The 20600-nt window shown below is 48.5% G+C and overlaps 1 protein-coding gene across 1 annotated transcript in view; it reads left to right on the top strand.

Annotated features, from left to right (window-relative positions):
• SLIT3 (slit guidance ligand 3) overlaps nucleotides 1-20600 on the top strand; it is a 627706-nt gene that overhangs the window by 494433 nt on the left and 112673 nt on the right. The window contains exons 10-12 of the mRNA XM_007447825.1: nucleotides 6286-6357; nucleotides 11160-11231; nucleotides 15157-15228. Coding sequence (XP_007447887.1) covers nucleotides 6286-6357; nucleotides 11160-11231; nucleotides 15157-15228 — 216 coding nt within the window. The remainder of the gene's footprint in view (nucleotides 1-6285; nucleotides 6358-11159; nucleotides 11232-15156; nucleotides 15229-20600) is intronic.

The raw sequence follows: 20600 nt of genomic DNA, 5'->3' as shown, positions 1-20600 counted from the left end.
CTTATCAATGAGAGAAGACCAGCAGGTGGGGGAGGTTGAAAGATGAGAAAGAGGGAGCAGAGAGTAGAAACTGTAGCATGCACCCCAAGATGCACAGGAAGTGTCTGATTTATCATCCCAAAGACATTTGAACATGACTTCTCTTTTTACCATCAAGAATTCCACCTCATGTCCATAGCCACCTATATAACCCAGATTTCTCCTGCTCTTTAGCGTCGCTTTGCGCCACGTCTGGTTCTCTGTTCCCTATATGTGCAATCCTTAGCTGGTAGAGATGCTCTTCAACCTTGGGAGGGGTTCTGCACTCCCCAACATTCAGGGGAAGGAAGGTCTATCTCTCATGCAAAGCAATCTGGCAGACTCTTTCAGATTTTTTTCAAAGACAAAGCAGCTCAGAGAAGTGTGCACTGGTCTCCCTGAATAGCAGAGCCAGTTCCTCTAAAAACAGCTTTCTTCCAGAGAACCCACAGTGAGACAGTTCATTGCAGATTTTCCTCAAAACTGAGCTCCCACCAACAGCACTGTTCTTGCTGCTCCCTGTCATTTCTCTGAACCCGCTCCAGCCTCCAGCAAGGTTAGATTCTGGGAAGAGCCAGAGGCCCACACGTTCTTCTGTTCTGTGGTCTTCGTTCCGCCCTCCTGGCCTCAGGGCTCGAGAGGGGCCATCTGTACCTAGAATCTCATGTTCATCTCTGTCCCATCTTCTTCCATTTTTGCTCTATACTCCACTTAGTGTCATCCCGAGTCTCATGCCCTTGGCTATAACAGGTAAATTTAGTTGCCACAGAAAGGTTGTGGATGGACTTAAACGTCAAATCATAAATCAAAAGCATCTAGGGGAAAAGGTAGCCCCATTTTCCACCTAGCCTCACCTCAACCCCATTGTTTATCTGGGGTGGGGAGATAAACAATGGTTTATCTGCTAAACAAAGCAAATATGCCCCCATGATACTGGTCACCAGGGACATTTTTAAAAAGAGAGAAAAGTTAAAAAAAAAAAAAGCAGCCAGCAGAGCAAAAGGGCTGGAGGGCTCTGGAAATCATCAACATCCGGGATTCTTTTCCTTTTTTTAATTTTATTGAAGTATAGTTGATTTACAATGTTGTGTAATTTCTGCTGTACAGCAAAGTGACTCCGTTTTACACATATATACCTTCTTTTTTTATATTCTTTTCCATTATGGTTTATCCCAGGATATTGAATATAGTTCCCTGTGCTATACAGTAGGACCTTGTTGTTTATCCATCCTACATACAATAGTTTGCATCTGCCAACCCCAAACTCCCAGTCCGTCCCTCTCCCTCCCCCACCTCTCCCTTGGCAACCACAAGTCCGTTCTGTATGTCTGTGAGTCTGTTTCTGTCCCGTAGATAGGTTCATTTCTGCCATATTTTAGATTCCACATGTAAGTGCTATCATATGGTATTTGTCTTTCTCTTTCTGACTTATTTCACTTAGTGTGATAATCTCTAGTTGCAGCCACGTTGCTGCAAATGGCATTATTTTGTTCTTTTTTATGGCTGAGTAATATTCCATTGTATATACGTACCACATCTTCTTCTGAGGACACCCAGTTTCTGGGGGCTGCCATGTGGAAGGAGGGGGGATGGGGTGGGATGGGAGCAGGTGGGGTAAAGGTGAAGCTGATCAGGCAGCAGAATAATTAAGAACAGAGCCTTGTGATAGATAGTCCTGGGTTTGGATCCCAGTTCTGCCTCTTTGGGTACCTTTCTTAACATCTCATGTTTCACTTAGTTCCCATCTTTGCAAAATGGGGCTCATCGTCCCTACTAGAGATTCTCCATGAAGATTAAATAATACAACATAATTGTATAGAAAGTTAGCACTATGTTTGAAAGCTCCTAAGTGGAATCTAAAAGGATAAAGCTTATGCACGTGTCACATATGGGACATGATAGAATGCTTTAGTCTCAAGTTCTCATTTTTTTCTAAGTTGATGACAAAGATTTCTCTGTTGGAGGCATCTGAGAATATGCATATAATAAGAAGAGCAAATCTGGCTGTGTGTCCGCACCTCTGTTTTCTGTAGGCAATGCCAGGTGCTCTGCAAAGCTGGTTAGGAATGACTCATGTCACATATGCCCACATGCCTCATCTCTGTTGTTATTATATTAGTGATACTATTTGCTTTGTAGTATTGTTGAAGGAATAAAATGAGCCAGTGTGTGAAGAGCACAGTGTCTGATATATAAAAAGCCCTCAATAAATGGTAGATGTCCACCATTATTGCAACCAATATTTGAATCCAGCTCCAGAAATGCTTTATCAGGTGACTTGCTGCCATGGCCCTGCACTAGCTATGCCCCTGCCAGTCCCTCTGGCATCACGTTGACTTATGTATTGCTAGAAATATATTGTGTTCAGTCGCGTGTTTGCGAATGACAGATCATTAAGGAAGCACTGAGGAACTAGAGCAAATCGATGCAGAACGCAAATGGCTGAAATCCCCATCAGATGTTCGCATTGTTTCTGCCAGTGCCGGAAGACGCTCAGATGTTTGATTTGTATGTTTGTTTTTATGCTAGTTCTATTAAATCAGTTTGCAGCCTGAAGAATGTTTGCCAAAGAAAGACACATGTGCCAGTTAAGAGAGACCAAAGACAGCCGCTGGCTTCAGACACATCCCTAAATGTGACAGTTTTTGCTGATGCTAAAGCTGTTTTTTGTCCTTCACACTGAATTTTTGTCACTGGGAGTATGGATCTTTGCATGCTTGTTCCAAGCCGTGTAAAACCCACCAGAGGCTGCTGCTGTGTAGAGCCTGTGTGTGTGCCCACACACGTGCGTGTGCACACACACCCCAGACTTCCTTCCTTGATCGAGGGGCAGTTTTTCTGAGGATACGTGGGCAATGACTAAAGGAATAGATGTGCCTCAGCAGCAAACGGTATTCAGCCAAGCTCAGTGACTGAGAGTGCTGGCTTTCCAATTGGATGAACTTGAGTTTGAGTCCCGGCTGTAGCTCTTCCTGGCTTTGTGAACATGGACAAGTGACTTAACATCTCTGAGCCTCGGTGTTCTCATGTTTAAAGTGGGAGTAGTGATAACAAACAGGGTCTGCCTCAGAGAGGTGTCAATACTAAGTTAGATGTACGGTGCAAAGCTCTTAGTCTGATGCCTGACTTACAAATCCAAGCTGATACATAGTAGCTCTTACTGTTATTATCCTCACCCTTGCCTTAACTTTACATCTGAAGTACACTGACAAGCTCTAATGCCCCCTGGGGCAAGGCTAATCCACATCATGTCCTGGCCTTGGCACCCTGTAAGGGGTTGCACGTCCAGCGGGTACCCACAGCAGCATAAGAGGCAGAGAGACTGCAGAAATAAAGACCATCCCCGGAGTGTGCAAGGGTAGAGCGTACAGGATACACAGCAACGTCCCTGCCAGGGTTAACAGGCTAAGATGGGAATTCTTTGTTCTTTGTTCAAAGCCACACCTTTGCACTCTATTTGCATATTTTATACATATATTGTTATGTGTGTGTGTGTGTGTGTGTGTGTGTGTGTGTGTGTGTATACACACACATGCATCTATATGCCATCTTCCCTCAACTCCTACAGCCTTTTTACAACATACCTACTTCTGCAGAGACTGCATGATGTCTCAGAATGAGTACTGGGGTCTTCACCCCTTAAACTTTTCTGGGACTTTGGGAAAGCTGTTTTAGTATATGGACTTCACTTTCTCTGTTTTCAAAAAATAGAGGAGGCAGTGCATCCAACGGACGGAAAGAGAAAGATGCCAGTTCTGCCACTTATTAGCTCTGGCACTTCGGATAGGCTCTTTGATCCATGTAGGTTTTATTTTCCTCGTCCACAAACTAGGGCCAACACAGCTTGCCTCAGAAGTGTAAGGATTCACAGAGATAATAGACCTAAACCAACTCGATTCCATAAAGGACAACTCTTCTTGTTATGTTAGCAATAAATTCTGGTTCTGCGATGGACCGTCTAGGGCTGGTCTCTATCGCCAGGTTATTATTAAACTCCTTGGGGATAGGTATCACATCCTACTCACTGTTTCATCCTTCCCTTAGCTCTTGCACCCATTACTAAAGTGGACGTTATTCATTATGAACTGCACGGTCAGCTAGCTGACCTGACTCGCCTGGGCTCTTGGCCTGCAGCTGGGAGCAGTGGATCCTCTTGCAGAAACTGAGGGGATTGCCATCGTTACAGACAGTTGTTCTCTCCAGAGGCATCCTCCAGCCGCAATCCCCCTGCCAAAATGGAAGGTGAACCCCAGGATTCCTGGAGAGCATTTGCCACCCGACTGGCAGCCCCAGAGGTTCACAGAGCTGCTGCCTTGGCTGAGAAATCCCTGAACTCTGCTCAGCTGGAAAATGAGAATGTCCTTGGAACTTCTCAGTCAAGGCAGCCTGCCCGGGTCTGCTGCCTCTGTGGGTGGCTATATCCAGGAGCCCGCAGCCTCTGCGACCTTGTGGCATGCTTTTTTGGCTCACCGCGGGCCAACCAGGCCGCTGTCCAGCCAGCCTATGCCCACGTGCTCGACAGAGCACACTCCCTGGCCCCTCCAGCCCCAAAGAGACTCTCTTACTAGACCGTGGCAGCCTCATTTGTAGACTCGATTCATCTGGCAGCCAAGAATGATCTGTCCTGATGCTCCCTCTCTCCTCTCACCCACCTTCCTCTTTCTCCACCCGCCCCCCCACCCCCTTCCTTCGGCCTGGAGAGTGATTTGTCTGTGTTATGGGTAGGCCTGACAAACCATTCCACATTAGCAGCTGAGATGTTGTTTGAAATGGGAAAATTGCTGGCAAACTGCTCCATTAGTGGTTCCAGTAACAAATATTCTCTTTCCCCCAATGAAGATGAGATTGCAGAGGCACAAATTAATACAACTGTCTCCCCTCTTCCGCAGCAGGGATTACTCTTTAAGATGAATGGGTTCATCCCAGCCAGAAGTGTGCGTCCTCTAGACGGAGCCTCCAAGGGAGCCAGATCCTCCCATGTCTGCCTTCTGCTCCCCCCAGCCCCCCCCTTGCACACACACACACACACACACACACACACACACACGCACACACCATACACACACACACACACGCATGCACCATACACACACGCACACACCATACACACACACACACACCATACACACACACACGCATGCACCATACACACACCATACACACACGCACACCACACACACACACACACACACACACACACACACACCATACACACACACACACTTTTTTGTGTCTTCCCAGAAGAGGGTTTGGGGATCGTCCATGCCAAATGAGGAGGTGATGAAAAGATCCACACCTCAGAGAGACGGGAGATGTGGACCAGGCCACCATTCATCACCTCTAATAGAGGGCCCCGCCTTCCACTCATGCCTGTTTCCCACCACACCTGTTCTTGGTGACGGGAAGTCATTTGATAGATGAAAGAATGAAGAATGAAAAGGCTTGCTCACTCCCCATGCTCCTTCTCTTCCAAGGGAGCTCTGGGCCCTGGGCCTGCAGCATCTCTTGTTCTTTCCAGAGTAATAGGAGAGAGAGAGCAATTCAGCAAAGTCTGTAAGGCCATAAAGCTACAGACTGTAGCAGCAGCCCAGGGGAGTGATCCATTCGGGGCCCCTGGGGCCCTCAGGATATCAGGGAGCCAGTCTGATGAATGTCAGGCTGGGAGCCTAGAGACTTGAAGGCTATTTCTTCATCATATTAGAAGAGCCGATTGAAAAACCCAGAAACAAATACTGAATCGTTAGGTTGTACACCTGAAACTAAAGTTATATGTCAGTTATACCTCCATTAAAAAAAAGTAAAGCCCAGAAATGCAGTCTCTGCCTGTACTGCACCCCAGCAGCAGGATGGTGGAGGTTTTCACTGAATGGTGACATGCTTCCAGAACAGATAGGCATTGCTATCTGTCCATCTGTCTTTACTCTTCCTTCTCTTTATCCCTTAGACTTTTTCAGCATTCTGATTACTTCCTACAGCATTTTCTGAAGATGACAGCTGCCTCCCAAAGACAACTTATCATAAGCGAGAACCAAATATCCTCAAGGAGGAGTCATCTTTTCTAGCTTTCTCCCAGGGGTATCAGACCCTGAACTGGCTGCCCCACACACCAGAACACCAGTCTCTGGCTTTCAGACGGTGTTTACCAAGTCTCCCTCATCTAAGAATGTATGCCACGTGATGGGAGAGACCATCCTGTCCTCAAGGCCCCCGGCAACCATTTGTTGATGGGTGGATGGTTAATCGACTCTTTTCTGCTCTGTTTCTCAGACGCCTGGAACAGAACTCCATCAAATCCATCCCTGCTGGAGCCTTCACCCAGTACAAGAAACTGAAGCGAATGTGAGTCTCCCCTGGAGAGAAATGGACCCAAATGTTTTCAGTTCGGGGGGTACTATGTGTAGTGGGCAGCCTGCCCAGATGAGAGGCTGCATCACAATCCTCAGGAGAGTGCAGTGTCAGACCTGGAATGGCTCCCAAGACGGGGAGGTAAGACCAGAGTGCTGCACTCAGATGGGGCAGTGTATGGGTTTAGGCACCTCAGATCTAAGGGCGACTCCAACTAGAGTGAAGTAAAATTATCTGGGTGGGAGGTGGGGCTGTGTCAGCCTAAAACAATCCCATCTCACCATTTGATTGTCCCCTGGTTTGGGGGATGTGGACCTCAAGTAGGAGTTTCAGTAGAGATGTGGCCGTTTCCCTATATCATCCTACAGCACCGTCACCAACATCCCTACCACCATACACGCATTCATCTAACAAATTCTTAGCCAAAGTCCACCAGGAACAAAGAACTGTGCTGGGATCTGTGGGTAGAAGGTGAACTAAAACGAAGTCTCCTCTGATGGAGCTTGCGTATTTGAGTGGGAGGGCACAGAAATAAAACCAAGTAAATGTCAGAAACTGACCAGTACCAGAAAGTAAAACAAAAGAAGGGGAGGGGCTAGAGATTGATGGAGGGGTGGTCTCTAGATGGGTTGACCCATGAAGGCCTCCGTGTGCAAGCGACCTGAATGAAGGAAGGGAGTGAGTCTAGAGGAGTTCTCAGGAGCATATGCATGGATGGTTTGCAGAATAGAGAGGAGGAACAGAGTCAATGAAGAGAAAGTGGTGGGGATTGTGCTGGAGACGTAGATAAGGGCCAGCTCCCATGGGCTCTTTAGACCATGGTAAGGACTTTCTAATCTTTCTAAGTGAGATAAGAAGCCTTGGAACCTCCCTTGCCCGTATGATGATCCCCAGCATGGCCATTACCACCATATCCAATACCACGCCATCACTGCAGCCTATCAGTACCTGCTGACACCAACACTGCAGTGTACCTTCCCTACTCCATTGACAGCATCTGAGCCTCATGGCCCTCATCCCTGCCATCGTGGTAACATCATCAGCACCACCCCTCCCCACCACGTGACCACCCTGAGCACTGCTCTGTGAGTCACTCAGGGTGGGGTGCTCTGAAGGGAGGCTAGTAGGATTCAGAAACGACCCAGCCAGTGCCATCACAGATATTAAGAGCCTAGGAGGGAGGCTCCTGTCCCTTTTCCAGGCTAAGAAATCATTTATTATAGCCCAGTAATCACGATGCTGCTTTCATTGCACTTGCCTACTCCCTCTGGCCCCCGACACAGAGAAAAGAGAGAGGGCAGGTAGAAATATGCATGGACTTGGGTTTTGTTCCCTTCCACCGCAGGCTGATTCATGGGTTTCCCTTGAGTAGGAGGGCCTGCATTAAAGAGGTTAAGTGTCTGCTTGCTCCTTTTATGTTAAAAATAAACATCCCTGCGAAACAGTGGCATTGGTACGCTTTACCCTCAGATCTTAGGAAGCCAACTTCCCATCTCCCTGGAAATCCAATCCAAACAAGATTTTCTCCTGGTACAGTTCCAGAAGTAGAAACCAACATAATGCGCCAGCTCCAAGCACATACTCCTTCCCTCCCTTTGGCAGCAGTCCTGCTGGAGGGGCTGTATAAATATAGGCCTTAATATTTAAACCTTGGGCCATTAATCTCCTGGTCTCCCTGCTTCTCCAGCTCACTCTCCACATGCCCGCCCCCCCAAATTCATTTTTAAAGCCCAGCTTGATTATGCAGCCAGATAGTAATTTCAGTGAAAAATGACAAGTTCAGTCACTGCCCCAACCTATATCTCTTACGTGACTTAAGTGACTGCTCTAATTTTTTGTGAAGTCCAGGTAATTTAGAGTGTGACTATGTTTTACCGTCCTTTCTCCATCCCATTGGAGTTGCCGTGATCTGTGCATTCAGAATTCATAAGATCTCCGTCATGACCTGGGAAGTAAATTTCATTTTTGATCACTTCTGATGCTATTGATATTTACTGTGATGTCCTTTCCCGCCCCCGCAAGGGGATGGCGGTAGGGAAGAGAGACCATTTAAAATTTTTTCTGACTAACAGAACTTCAAAGTGCAAGGGCTTTGGAGATGTAGGGTCCCTGGTGAAAACAGAATTTAAAACCCTAAGGGTGAACTCCTCCTAGGTATACGTGACCAGTTTATCTCTAATATCTCACAGAAAAGAGTTTTCCCTCAGCTATGAGTGAACCGGATCCTCTTCTTATCTCCAATGACAAAAAGAAAAAAAAGGTACTTCCAGGTGAAAACTAGTACCAAGATAGAGATGCCATCTGCAGGGAGAGTAGCAGACGTTAGAGAGGATGCCCCAGTCTTACAAGGCTGGTTAACCGAGAGCACTGACACTTGAAGGCCAAACCTTCAAAGGTGTTGAGTTCTTTCCCTCCCACGTTCTAAGGTAGAGCAATATTCCACAAGTTCCACCAGTTCCTAGTGTCTCACGCTTATAATCCCCGCTTGACCCTCGTCGGCACTGGAATTCACCACCTCTCTTCTGAACTGTATGCAAAGGCCACTTCTCTACCATCCAGTTTATCAAGCCCCAGGGGACTGGGGTAGCTTTGAGACCGACCAGATTCTGAAATACTGGTCTAAAGTATGACTCAGAAACCACCTGCCTGGGAGTCATCTGGAGATTTGTTACGTATGCAGATTTCTAACCCCAGTTCTCCAGAGGGCCAAATCAGACCCTCTGTGGGTGCATTTTAATAAACACCCTAGTGAGGTTTGAGAACCACTGGTCATCGAGGGCGACCCAAACACCAGGAGTCAGCTCTGGGACCACCTGAGCGTGGAGATGGGTGGGCACTGAAGCCTTCCCCAGTCTACCTTCCTGTCCAGGGCCACCACCTTCTGCACCCATCACGGTGAAATGGAAGGGAGACTGGAGATGCCAGCTCTGTACCCAAATCGCTGTGTCCAGTCACTTGTGGCTACAGGTCCTTTACCTGTGGCTGCTGTTCCCTTCCTGCAGAATGAAGAACTGAGATGAAGTGCCCACCAGGGTCAGTTCCCAGCTAAACTATCACTTCTCCAGTTTCCACTCCCCAGCGTCTCCAAATCACGAGACTTCTCACCTTGTCCTTAGAGACGGGTGCATACAGAAGTATAGCTCTGAACTAGAAATGAATTTGCCCTGACAAGGCTAAAGCAGAGGGCTTCCCCACTGGTCACAGAACCTCCCCTGACACGGTAGAGGGCCAAGGACCTTGAAGGGACATCGCATTAAAAATGTCAGGAAAAAATAAAATTTTTAAAAATTTAAAAATTAGGCTTTCTCACTAGTCTGATCCGAGCACCGACCCTGCACGCTTGCCTCAAATGCCTTGCTAGGCAGCCAGGCTGAGGGCAAGCAAGATTAGGATAATCCGGAGCATTTGCTTGTTAAGACCCTTATACAAAAGCAGAGCTCTGAAGAAAAGGCCAGTGTAAGCTGACTAGTTTGCGAGCACAATCTGTGGATTTGTTAGAGGCGATCTCACCTGCTAAAGGGATCAGCTCAACAGCTGTGCCTAAGAATCCTTAACCTGTGGAGTATCTTTCAACTCACAGGTCTTGGAAACAGGGAGGGAAGGGAGCAGAGGACTAGGCAAAGGTTGTTGGGCGGCCCTTTTGAAGGATAGTAGAAGGAGGAGAGAAACAGGCAGCAGGACTGAGCTTAAGAGGCTGTGGGGCTGGGGCGTCTGGCCTCGCTGGAGGCAATTGCTAAGGAATCTGCTTAGATGTTCTTGCTTCTCAGTATCCCCTTCCCTCCTCCTTGTCGATCCTCCAAGACCCCAGCTCTCCCTCTTCTCCACAAAAGCAAAGACCCGTTGATTTATTTTGGTAAAAGGAAATGAACCAGAGAGGTTCATTGTAGCTGGAAATTGGAGCATCTCCCCTTCCGGGGACAGGAGCCCCGAGGCTGTCCCTGAGCTAATAACTCCTAAAGAGAAGTCTCCCTCCTCAGGAAAGTGTTGTTAGCGAGCCAGGTGCTCAGAAGACCCTGGGGTGCTGCAGAGTGAGCAGCCTCTGGGTCAGGGAGATTCCTCTGCGCCAACGAGGCTGGGTTAGCTGCCTTCTAACACACGGCATCCTTCTCGCTCACGTTATCCCAAAGCCCTGATCATCATCGCCCTGGGCTCACTCCCGTCTCACGAGGACTGCCAGCGACAAGCCCACATCTCAAGGCCATCCCATGAGAATCTCATGATGTCTTTACATCACCCGGCCTGGAAGATGCACTGAACCAGACAGAGACTTAAGTCACTGCTCAAAACCTCCATTCAGGTCAGGAAGGAAAAGTCACTGGGGAGGTGAAATGACTCAGGACTTCTGGGGAGAAAAATAAGCATTTGCCAAGGCATGAGGCAAGAAAGTGAGGCTTACAGGAACCTTGGGCTATGTTTGGGCAAGGCCAGCTTTTGCTTTGTTTATGCTATAATTGCTTGGTTGTGAGACCTACGATGAGACCCTATTCTCACTGGCTTCCATTCCCCACCTGCAAAGTGAAGGCTCACGTGTGCATGGCCCTATGTCAAAGTCGAGGTGCCACGAGTGAGCATTCTTTGGAAGCCAAGAAGAGTGATACAAATACAGTGCATTTTATCATGCAGCAGTTGAACTGAATGATCCTTAAGCCCCTGCTCGCACACTATGAATAAATAAATCGATCAAGTGATGAATTCATGCTCACCCTTTTGCATACCTGAAATGCTTGGTCCACACGTTAGGAACGGCCATAGCACACCTTGAGCTGTGTTCTCAGAGTCTCTGGTTAATTTTTCAGAGACATCAGCAAGAATCAGATCTCGGACATCGCTCCAGATGCCTTCCAGGGTCTGAAATCGCTCACATCTCTGTAAGTGGGGAGCAAAGCGCGTAGGGTGTGGGTGGGAGCATGGGCGAGGGGGGCGTCCATAGTTTTCAGGGGGCGTTTATCAAGGTTTTATGTTCCCTTACACACTTGTGTCAACCTGGTAAAAGAAACAAATATTGCTTCAGGGGAAATTGATCTTGGGGAATACTTCTACAAGCCCAAATGCATTCTTTTCATTGATTAAGTGCCCAGCAGCCTTCCTGGTTATTGGCTTCTAACTCAAACGTATCTTCTCCTCTAACCGCACTCCCATCCCACATGCCTATAGGCAGTGCTGTCCAGGGAGGTGGAGGGAGAGAGTCGTAATGTATGATTATTACCATGTGCCCATTTCACCCGTGCATGTGACCTTGTCAAGGAAGGAGCTCATTTTCTTCCTCTGACTTGAAGCCTTTTTCTCCAGACCAACCTCATGGCTATTGTCCTGAGAAAGCATTAACCCCATCCTATAAGCCTTTCTTTTCTTTGGTTTTTAAACCCTAAAGCAGCCTAGTGGATGGAACCAAAGCTATGCCCACCAGGGGCTCAGAGACCCTCAGGGGCAGGGAAGTACAGAGCTTTGTCCTGATTTCTACCAGGGACTCGCCCTGTGGCACAGGGACTGTCACTTGAGTCTTCTGTGCGCCTTCCCTCACAGGCAAAATGGGGACGATGATACCTTTCCTGCCTGACACACGTTCATGATTACAGTCACAACAATCATTGGCAGTACTTATTGAGCACCTACTGTGTACCTGGAGGAGGCTTGCAAGTTTCACCCTCACCATGACGTAAAATATAGGATCTATCCTCTTCTGTCTCTAATGGTTGGAGAAATTGGGTGATCTAAGCTCCACACAGACAGAGGTTTTTATTTCTTTTGATCCTGGCTGAATCTCTGGCACCTCAAACAGTACCTGGCACGTAGTTATCGTGCCAAAAAAAATGTGTTGAATAAATAAATGTAACTTATCCAAAGTCCACGGTAACAAGCGAGAGAGGCAGGATTTAGACCCAAGCAGTCTGACTCCAGAACCGTGCTCTTGGTCCCCATGATATGCTGCCCTCCTGAGATAACATAAAAAGTATAAGATACAGCAAAGGTATCAGTTGATATTTTTTGTATTATTTGGTGACCTGCCCACCCGGGCAAGAGTGAGGATGCTCAGAGGCAAGCTGTCCATGCTTTGTCTCTCTGTGCAACCGGTTTGTTTAATGGATAAGTGGGCAGGTAACAAGACACACATTCTTCCTCCACCTGGCCCTATCCCACTGGGAAGGGGCTGAAGACAGGGAAGTCTCTTGATTCAGTTGTTGCCTGCTGCTGGCGGAGTAAAGTAGTTTCATTTATGGGGTAGAACATCTGGCTGGGATATCAAAGACAGGATTGTGTGTGAGATTAGTGTCTGCTTATTGGGCTGAAGATCACAGAGGAGAAGGGAGAGTGGCCATCTGCCATCGCGATCCTATCCCTGTCCCCACCCTTCTGTTCCCCTTGTCTGCTGTCCCTCTGCTGGGATCTGGGAACAGCCTGAGGACAGTGAGACGCTTCCTGTCTTGCAGGAAAAGAAATTCAAAATCGGGTTGCCAGACAGGAAATTGACATGCCACTAGCCAATTCTGAAATATATCAGGGCATTGTTTAAGTGAAGTGCCTCTCACCCCCAATGCATGCATTTAGCCATTCAGTAGATGCCTACTGTGTATTGAGTAGCCTTACAGGCACTGAGAATGTGGCAGTGAACTGGACAGACAAGACCCTTGACCTCATGGAGCTTTGAATACCAACACACCCAATCCAAAGTCAGGAATGGCCAATGTAAAGGGCAGGAAAGCCTTTACCCCAGACCTGTTCATTCTTTTTTTTGTAATTTATTTATTTTTGGCTGCGCTGGGTCTTCGCTGCTGCACGTGGGCTTTCTCTAGTTGCGGCGAGCGGGGGCTACTCTCTGTTGCGGTGCGTGGGCTTCTCATTGCGGTGGCCTCCCTTGTTGCGGAGCACGGGCTCTAGGCGCACGGGCTTCAGTAGTTGTGTCACATAGGCTCAGTAGTTGTGGCTCGCGGGCTCTAGAGCACAGGCTCAGTAGTTGTGGCGCACAGGCTTAGTTGCTCCGCGGCATGTGGGATCTTCCCAGACCAGGGCTCGAACCCGTGTCCCCTGCAGTGGCAGGCGGGTTCTTAACCACTGTGCCACCAGGAAAGCCCAGAGCTGTTCATTCTTTCAACAGATAATTGTTGTGTTAGATCCTATTGAGATTTTGACTCTAGGGACCCAGCCATGAGCAAGCCACATGATGTCACCACACACAGAACCTATCCTCAAGCGGGCCGGTGCACATGTTTAAAATAAATAAATGTATAAGTAATATAACATGACATAATGAAAAGGGATGAAGAAATAAAAATAGAGTGACAGGTGGTAGAAAATGTTGACTAAGATATTCAAGAGACGCTTCCCAAGGACGAGGTGTTTGAGCCCAGATCTGAAAGGTGGGAAGGAAAGTCAAGGAGCGATCTGGGGATGAAGCCAGACAGGTCTACACCCAGGTGCCCCGAGGTGGACCCACAGCCCACGTCAGCCTGCCGGAGAGTGGTTTTGACCCACTGAGGCTTAGAGACGCCCCATACGGACACATGATTTGAGGAACCCCTCCCCCCCAGCAGCCCCGTTGTCCCTCCGGCTTCTGCTACACTGCAGGTTCTAACCGCAGCGAACAGACAGTGACACACGACTGCATTTGGCACAGTGAGCAGTGGGACGTTAATAATATGAATTACAAATGCAAGCCTGAGCCATTGTGCTGACTTTTATTTAGCCGTTAGTTTGTTGAAACATTCATGAAACACACCCGCAGGCTGAGCGGGACGCTCACTCTTCACTCCTGGTGGCGTCTGGAAAATGGGGAGTTGGGTTTATCGCTCCCGTTGACCGTTTCCTCATCCTAATATTTGGCCTCCTCAATGACACATCACAGCCTGGATTTGCAATCCGAGTGGGGATCGAATCCTGCGTTCATTCAAGGCACTCCAGAGCTCGAGAGGGAATTTTTTTGTTTTAATTCTTCTTAGCTAAGTTCCCTCCATCTCGGAGGAGGCTGGACCCAAGAGATAGCAACGTCTGTGCCATGGATAAGAGCAAAGAGAGGCCAGCAGTGTCTTAGGGGGAGGCAGGCCCAGTACATTTCTTCCCCAAGCCTCAGGATCACCAGAGACCAGCCCTTGAATAGGACACCCAGTGTGAGGGACTCTGTAGGCTGGAAGAGAGAAGGGTAAAAGAATTCTGAGTTCCTTAGTTCTTGGAGCTCAGGGGATAGGAAAAACGGCTGCAGTGCAGAAGCTGCTGGTACCGCGATAACAATTCCTTGCTCCCTGGTTTTTCCTAAGAGCCAGTCCTTGACTAAGAGCAGTCCCTGAGCCATCTGGATAGGACCCCAGATACCCAAAGCCCTGTCTAGATGGATGATTAAAGGACTCAGTTCAGGAATTCCTAGGATGCAACAGGATATTAAAAGGAAACGTTCTATATAGGCTGGGCTCAGCCTGATCAATACCCATTGAAGACAAGAAAACACAGGGCCGGCCAGCTTCCCACACATCTTATTTATCGCTGGGGTGCGAGTCATGTTAGCAGCTCTGGGAGACACCACAAAGGGATGGCGTCTTCCTGCCGTGGATGATTTACTGAGCTGGGCTGCCCAGGGGTGGAACAGGATGGAGCCCGTTTCTCCTCGCCTCCCGGACAGCCTGCCCCTGCAGCCCCCAGTGGCACTGGCCCACTGTCTCACTGGGGAGGCAAAGATGAGGCAGGCTGGGGAGGCCAGTGCTCTGACATGCCCCCCAGAGTGGGCCAAGCTGGTGGCCTCCTACTCGAAGGAGTTCCAGTGGCCTCTCATCCGCGGTGACCACTGTCCTCTCTGCTCTTTTCCAGGGTGCTCTATGGGAACAAGATCACCGAGATTGCCAAGGGATTGTTTGACGGGCTGGTGTCCCTACAGCTGCTGTGAGTAGGAGCTTTGTCACTAATCGTGTCTCTGGAACTATTTGCAGGCTCTTTCCTTCAAACTTTGAGCCGTGCTCTATAGAGTTCTTCTTTTGACTTTATGCTCATTAAAAGGAAAAAAAGATTTTTTTTTTTTTGAGCTGTCCACCCCGTACCTCCATCACCTCTTCTTGGCGGAAGGAGAGCCAGGGAGTTGGCAGAGGAAGGCTAAGGTCAATGTAAATGAGCTATAGATGATACACCTCGGGAGCCTGACCCAGGTATGAATCACTAACCTCAGGCTTGGGGGGCTAGAAATTAAGCCAGAGGTGAATGAATCTTACAAAGGGAAGCATGGGGCAGGGGTGTGCTCGGAACTTAGGGAACTAAAATATTCATACACCGTATTCCAATACGAAAGCTGAAACAGAGCTGCCGCTAGACGTGAGACCTTGAAGACGGGTAGGGGTGGGGCAGTGAAATAATTAGAGAGGAGCAGGATCAGTCATCCGTGTGACTCCATCTGGGTAAGATATGGCTGAGATGGGAAGCATTTATTTAATTTAAAGGAAGATTTGTTGCCTCAAATTTTAAGCTCTGGGATTATTTATTTGCATTTATTTCATTGTGGTCATTTGAGCTTAAATGTTTGAAGAAGGTAAATGAACTCTGCTGTGGAGAGGCCAGGAAAGGAATTGAGCTCATCCTGTATTTTAAGATTTTATGATTGGGGGAGGATTATCTCTGGTTTGTGATCAGGTAGCCGTAGTATCTACACGCATGTACTATGGGTGTGGGGAGTGTGTGAGTGTGTGTGTGTGTGTGTGTGTGTACGCGTGCGCGCATGCATCTCCACGTCTGCTCGGGGACCGTCACGATTCCTATTGCTGTTAGGAATTGATCTTGAGTATCCTGTGAGCAATGGAAGATACCAAGTTTCAGAGAGGTAAATGACTTGCCCTCAGTCACACAGCAAAATAGGTGTGGAAGCTGGAGTAGAGCCTATGTGGTCCTGTGGCTCAGAAGCCTCCCAGACCTCTGAATAGCACAAGATGTATGTTCCCAGAGGCGTGCATCTGAGTACAGATGAATGTGTGTGCGTGTGCATGCACATTTGTATGTGTGCCATTGTAAAATCACCTCCAAGTCACAGGCAGGAAGGAAGGGGCCTGGGGCCTCGCTGCTCCCGTGGGCAGTTAAGTGAAGCTCCACTATGAGCCTGCACACAATGTAGTCAAGTTGTGGCTCTGGATGGGTGGGCGGCCAGGAGCAATGGTGAATAGAGGAAGGTTGGCAACGCATCTCACATGGTGACATCCAAAGAAAAAGGAAGTGAGACTTTTCCTTTAGCCTTTTCTTCTCACATTTACTCCCTACCCTTCCCATGTCCTGTTAAGACTCAGCCCTGGACAGAGTCTCCTAAGACAATATAAGAATGTGAATCATGTCCAGATGAGACGCCCAGCTAGTTTCCAGGCAGCACATCCATCACAGCAATAGTCAGGTTTGTTTCAATGAAGCCGAAAGCAAGAGAAAGAAAATTCTGTTCTTTTTCTCTGCGTCCCACCGATTCAGCCCTTCACACCTCTGTCTCCATGTCTATCTCACTCTCTGTGTCTCTGTGTACCTACCTACTAGTGTTCAAAGGTTGCAGCCCTTGGTGGGCCTTTGTGGCTCTTTGTTAGAATGACATGCCAGGGCTCTGCAGGGAGCTGGGGGGTTCACAGATGGTATTCTTTGCTTGTAGCAAAGAAACTGTAAGTTATAACTGCCACTATAAGGCCAGTTAACTGCAGCTATTAATCCCTTCCAAGAAGAGTAACAATAGCATGGCCTAGAGTTAGATTTGGAGGTGGTGTGTTTCACTGGGCTGGAGTGAATATCCTTTTACAGTCTGTGTTTTGACCGCAGAAAGCTCTATGCCCTTGCATGCATTAAGGAGAAACGTAGCATGCATCAAAGTGCCTAGCACAGTGCAGGGCATGTAGCAAAGATTCCATAAATGCATGTTTTGAGAGTCCACCTGCCGATGTGGGGGACGCGGGTTCGTGCCCTGGTCCGGGAAGATCCCACATGCCGCGGAGCGGCTGGGCCTGTGAGCCATGGCCGCTGAGCCTGCGCGTCCGGAGCCTGTGGTCCACAACAGGAGAGGCCACAACAGTGAGAGGCCCGCGTACCGCAAATAATACATAAATAAATCAAATAAAAATTAAAAAGGAAATGTATCCCAGCTCCAAGCCGACAGCAGTCGTGAGATGATGACTGGAGTTAACAGGACTTTGCATGGACCGGGAAGGCAACCCTGGTTGAATATCGCCATTTTGAGCAGAGGGAGTGGAGTAGCTGGGAGTAAAGACAAAGCATCCCCCCTTCTCTCGAGACCGAGAGTTGACACAACTCAGGCCACCTCACTTTCCAGAAAGAAACAGCAACTGTAGCCGTCACTGGGCTTTGACCCGCTGTTGAGCAGTTAGAAAGCAGGTCCTGATTAGATCTAATTTAGCGTTCAGCCCGCGGTAGATTGGATTTCTCCTTGTTAGACTGGAGACACTCCGATAAGAAGGCTCTGATTAGAATACCCTGCTAGTCTGGGAAATTTCCTGTCCTTTGACTCGAAGACTTTTTGCAAGAGGTTTGTGTTTTTTTCTTCTCTCTCCATCTCTCAAGTTATGGGTGCATCACAAAGCCAAGCTGTCTCTGCCACCCAAAATGATCTTGGATGTTTCCTTTCTGGCACTTGTCATGATGCTACCAGGAGTAAAGCTGGTGCATTGTAGCTGGTTGTCCTGGCTGCCCGTCTCCCCTTTCCCTGTTTCTCTAAACTTTTCAGCTATTCCACCACACTTGCCCAGCCTGTTCTGTACCCAGCCCTCCTGGGTCATTCTCTTGCCCTGTTTATTCGGGCAGGTGGCCAATGCTGATAGGAGAATGTCTCAGTCTTCAGAGTTTCTCAGAGGCTGCAGCAAATGGGTCTCCATGGACAAGCTTCAGCAGTCCTGGGAAGGACCCCCAAACCCCTATCCTCTTGGTGTCAGCCTCACAAGAGTCACCTCCTTTAGTTGGACTTCCAAAATCTTCAGGGCTTCCAGGACAGCCTCTCACCCAGCTGGTATGGAAACCTGTCCCAGGCACCCTGGGACAAATCCTACTGCTCTTTTGCTGTTAAGTTTCTGTGATAAGTTGTCTCAGTGTAGTTAGAAGGTTAGGAAGCTCTTTCTTATACTAAACCTCAGTAATGGCTTCTGGGAAACTCAGAAAAGGCTCTTCTCATATTCTTCAAGTGTTTGAAAATAGCTAGTATGTCTCCCTGTAATTAATCCTAAACAGGTTCAGTTCCTGCAGACTTTCATTGTATAAACACACATTTGTTATTAGTAACAACCCTTATGATCTTCGGGGGGGATGCAAGGGAGCCTGTCAGTTTCCTTCCTTAGAGCAGGCTACTGGGACACGAGTCAGGTGCCCAGTAGGGCAAGAAGTGTGTTTAGAGACTCCCTCCTAAGCTGCAGAGAACTGAAATTTCCCACATAGAGACATCTCAGAATCCAAGGTTAGGACCAGACATGCCACTGGGCATGCGCGCCCAGCTCTGATCACCCGAGAAGTGACCTATCCTCTTCTCCCAGGCTCCGTCCACGCCCTTCCTCACCAGAAACAGAGTGAAAGCTTAGCTGTTCGCCGTTCCCCTGCCCACCCTGGCTCCTGGGTTTCTAGGATGTGAGTGGAGGTGATGATCCTGAGTGTGCCGCCAGCCAGAGTGCCTCCAGATGTGTCACCTTGCAGCTCAGGGGTCAGTCCTCCCCAAGGCCAGGGAAGCAAGCAGTCAGCATGTCTCCGGAGCCATCACTTTCCCCTCTGATGGGCAGCAGTAAGCTGCGCCGTTACAGCTCCCCCGGGGGATCGGCACATGCAGTTAGTACTCATTGATTGCATGGCATATGCACGGAAGAGGGACTCAGGTGGGGCAGGCAGTCATTTGAGGTGGAAGCTTTCGTGTAAATGCTGGCTCCGGTCGATGTTAAACCTGCTCCAGGAGGTCTTAACCAAACCAGACTGTCTTAGGGCTGGAATAAGTTAAGACAGCCCGGCACCTGTTGTTTGATTTTCTTGGAAGGCAGACAAGACCACTGGAGCATCTTGGAGTTTTCCAAGCAACATGCCAGTTACAGGGCAGTGAGTAAAACTCCGATCCCTATAGCTCACTTTCCCTCATCGGCTGTTTTGCAAGTACAGCTACTGCTGCTGCTGCTAACAGCTACCATTTATTGAATACTTAATATGTTCCAGAACATGTGCTAAGCAATTTCATATGCATCATCTCATCTAACCTTTACAACCATGCTAAGAGAAAGGTATTGTTCAGAGGCCCATTTTATAGATGTAGAAACTGAGCAACTGACGGGTTAAGTAACTTGGCCATTGTCTCTCAGCATGTAAGTGATGGAGCGTTGGAACCCAAGCAGTCTGAATCTGGAGTCCACACCAGAGATATCTGCTTCTGACCCAGTCATGGGCCAATCTGCAGAGCTAGTTTTGTGATACACGAAACAAGAATTCCTCACTGGCTCAAGCCAAGGAGGGAGGACTATGGAACTGATGCTTTATCAGCTCCTCTTGTTAAGCTTCAGTCTAAATCACAGACCCCTGTCTCCCATGGAACTTCCTCTGGTTGACTGTCCTCACCCCACTAAAGTTCGAGCTGAGCCCTATAAGAGGGCAATCAAGAAGCTGCTTGTTCTTGGGCTTCCTTGGTGGCCCAGTGGTTGAGAGTCCGCCCACTGATGCAGGGGACACGGGTTCGTGCCCCTGTCCGGGAGGATCCCGCGTGCCGCGGAGCGGCTGGGTCCGTGAGCCGTGGCTGCTGAGCCTGTGTGTCCAGAGCCCGTGCTCCGCAACAGGAGAGGCCACAACAGTGAGAGGCCTGCGCAACACAATAAGAGTAGCCCCCGCCCACCACAAAAAAAAAAAAAAAAAAAAAAAAAAAAAAAAAAAAAAGAAGCTGCTTGTTCTTAAAGACTGGGTTGAGGTGAGATGATGAGAATTCTCCCCAGCAGTAGAAGCAGACTTCCTTTGTGATGCATTTTGGGGGGAGGAATTCTTCCCTCTTGTGTACCTGGAACTTCCTAAGGAAAGCTCTTGAGGGGACTTAAATTCTGGAATCATTCGATGCTTTGGTCATTGAGTGAATGGTTTATCCCTCTTAAAGGACTGATTAGTAACCAGGTAGCAGTCAGATAGGCAAGTTCTACCCTAGTAGCTGTTGGGGAGGGAAGGGGCAAGCCAGGTCACACTAGGTGAGGCCCTTGATCTCCTGAGAGCAGGTGATGGCCCCTTCATCCGGTCTCTCAGAAGCTCAGCTTCCCTCTGATTACCTTAGGAGGTCCCCATTGCTT

The sequence above is a fragment of the Lipotes vexillifer genome, unplaced genomic scaffold, assembly GCF_000442215.2.
Source record: "Lipotes vexillifer unplaced genomic scaffold, Lipotes_vexillifer_v1.1 scaffold370, whole genome shotgun sequence".
NCBI lineage: Eukaryota > Metazoa > Chordata > Mammalia > Artiodactyla > Lipotidae > Lipotes > Lipotes vexillifer.
The sequence above is the reverse complement of the archived record's forward strand: the minus strand, read 5'-3'. Positions and strand labels throughout refer to the sequence as shown.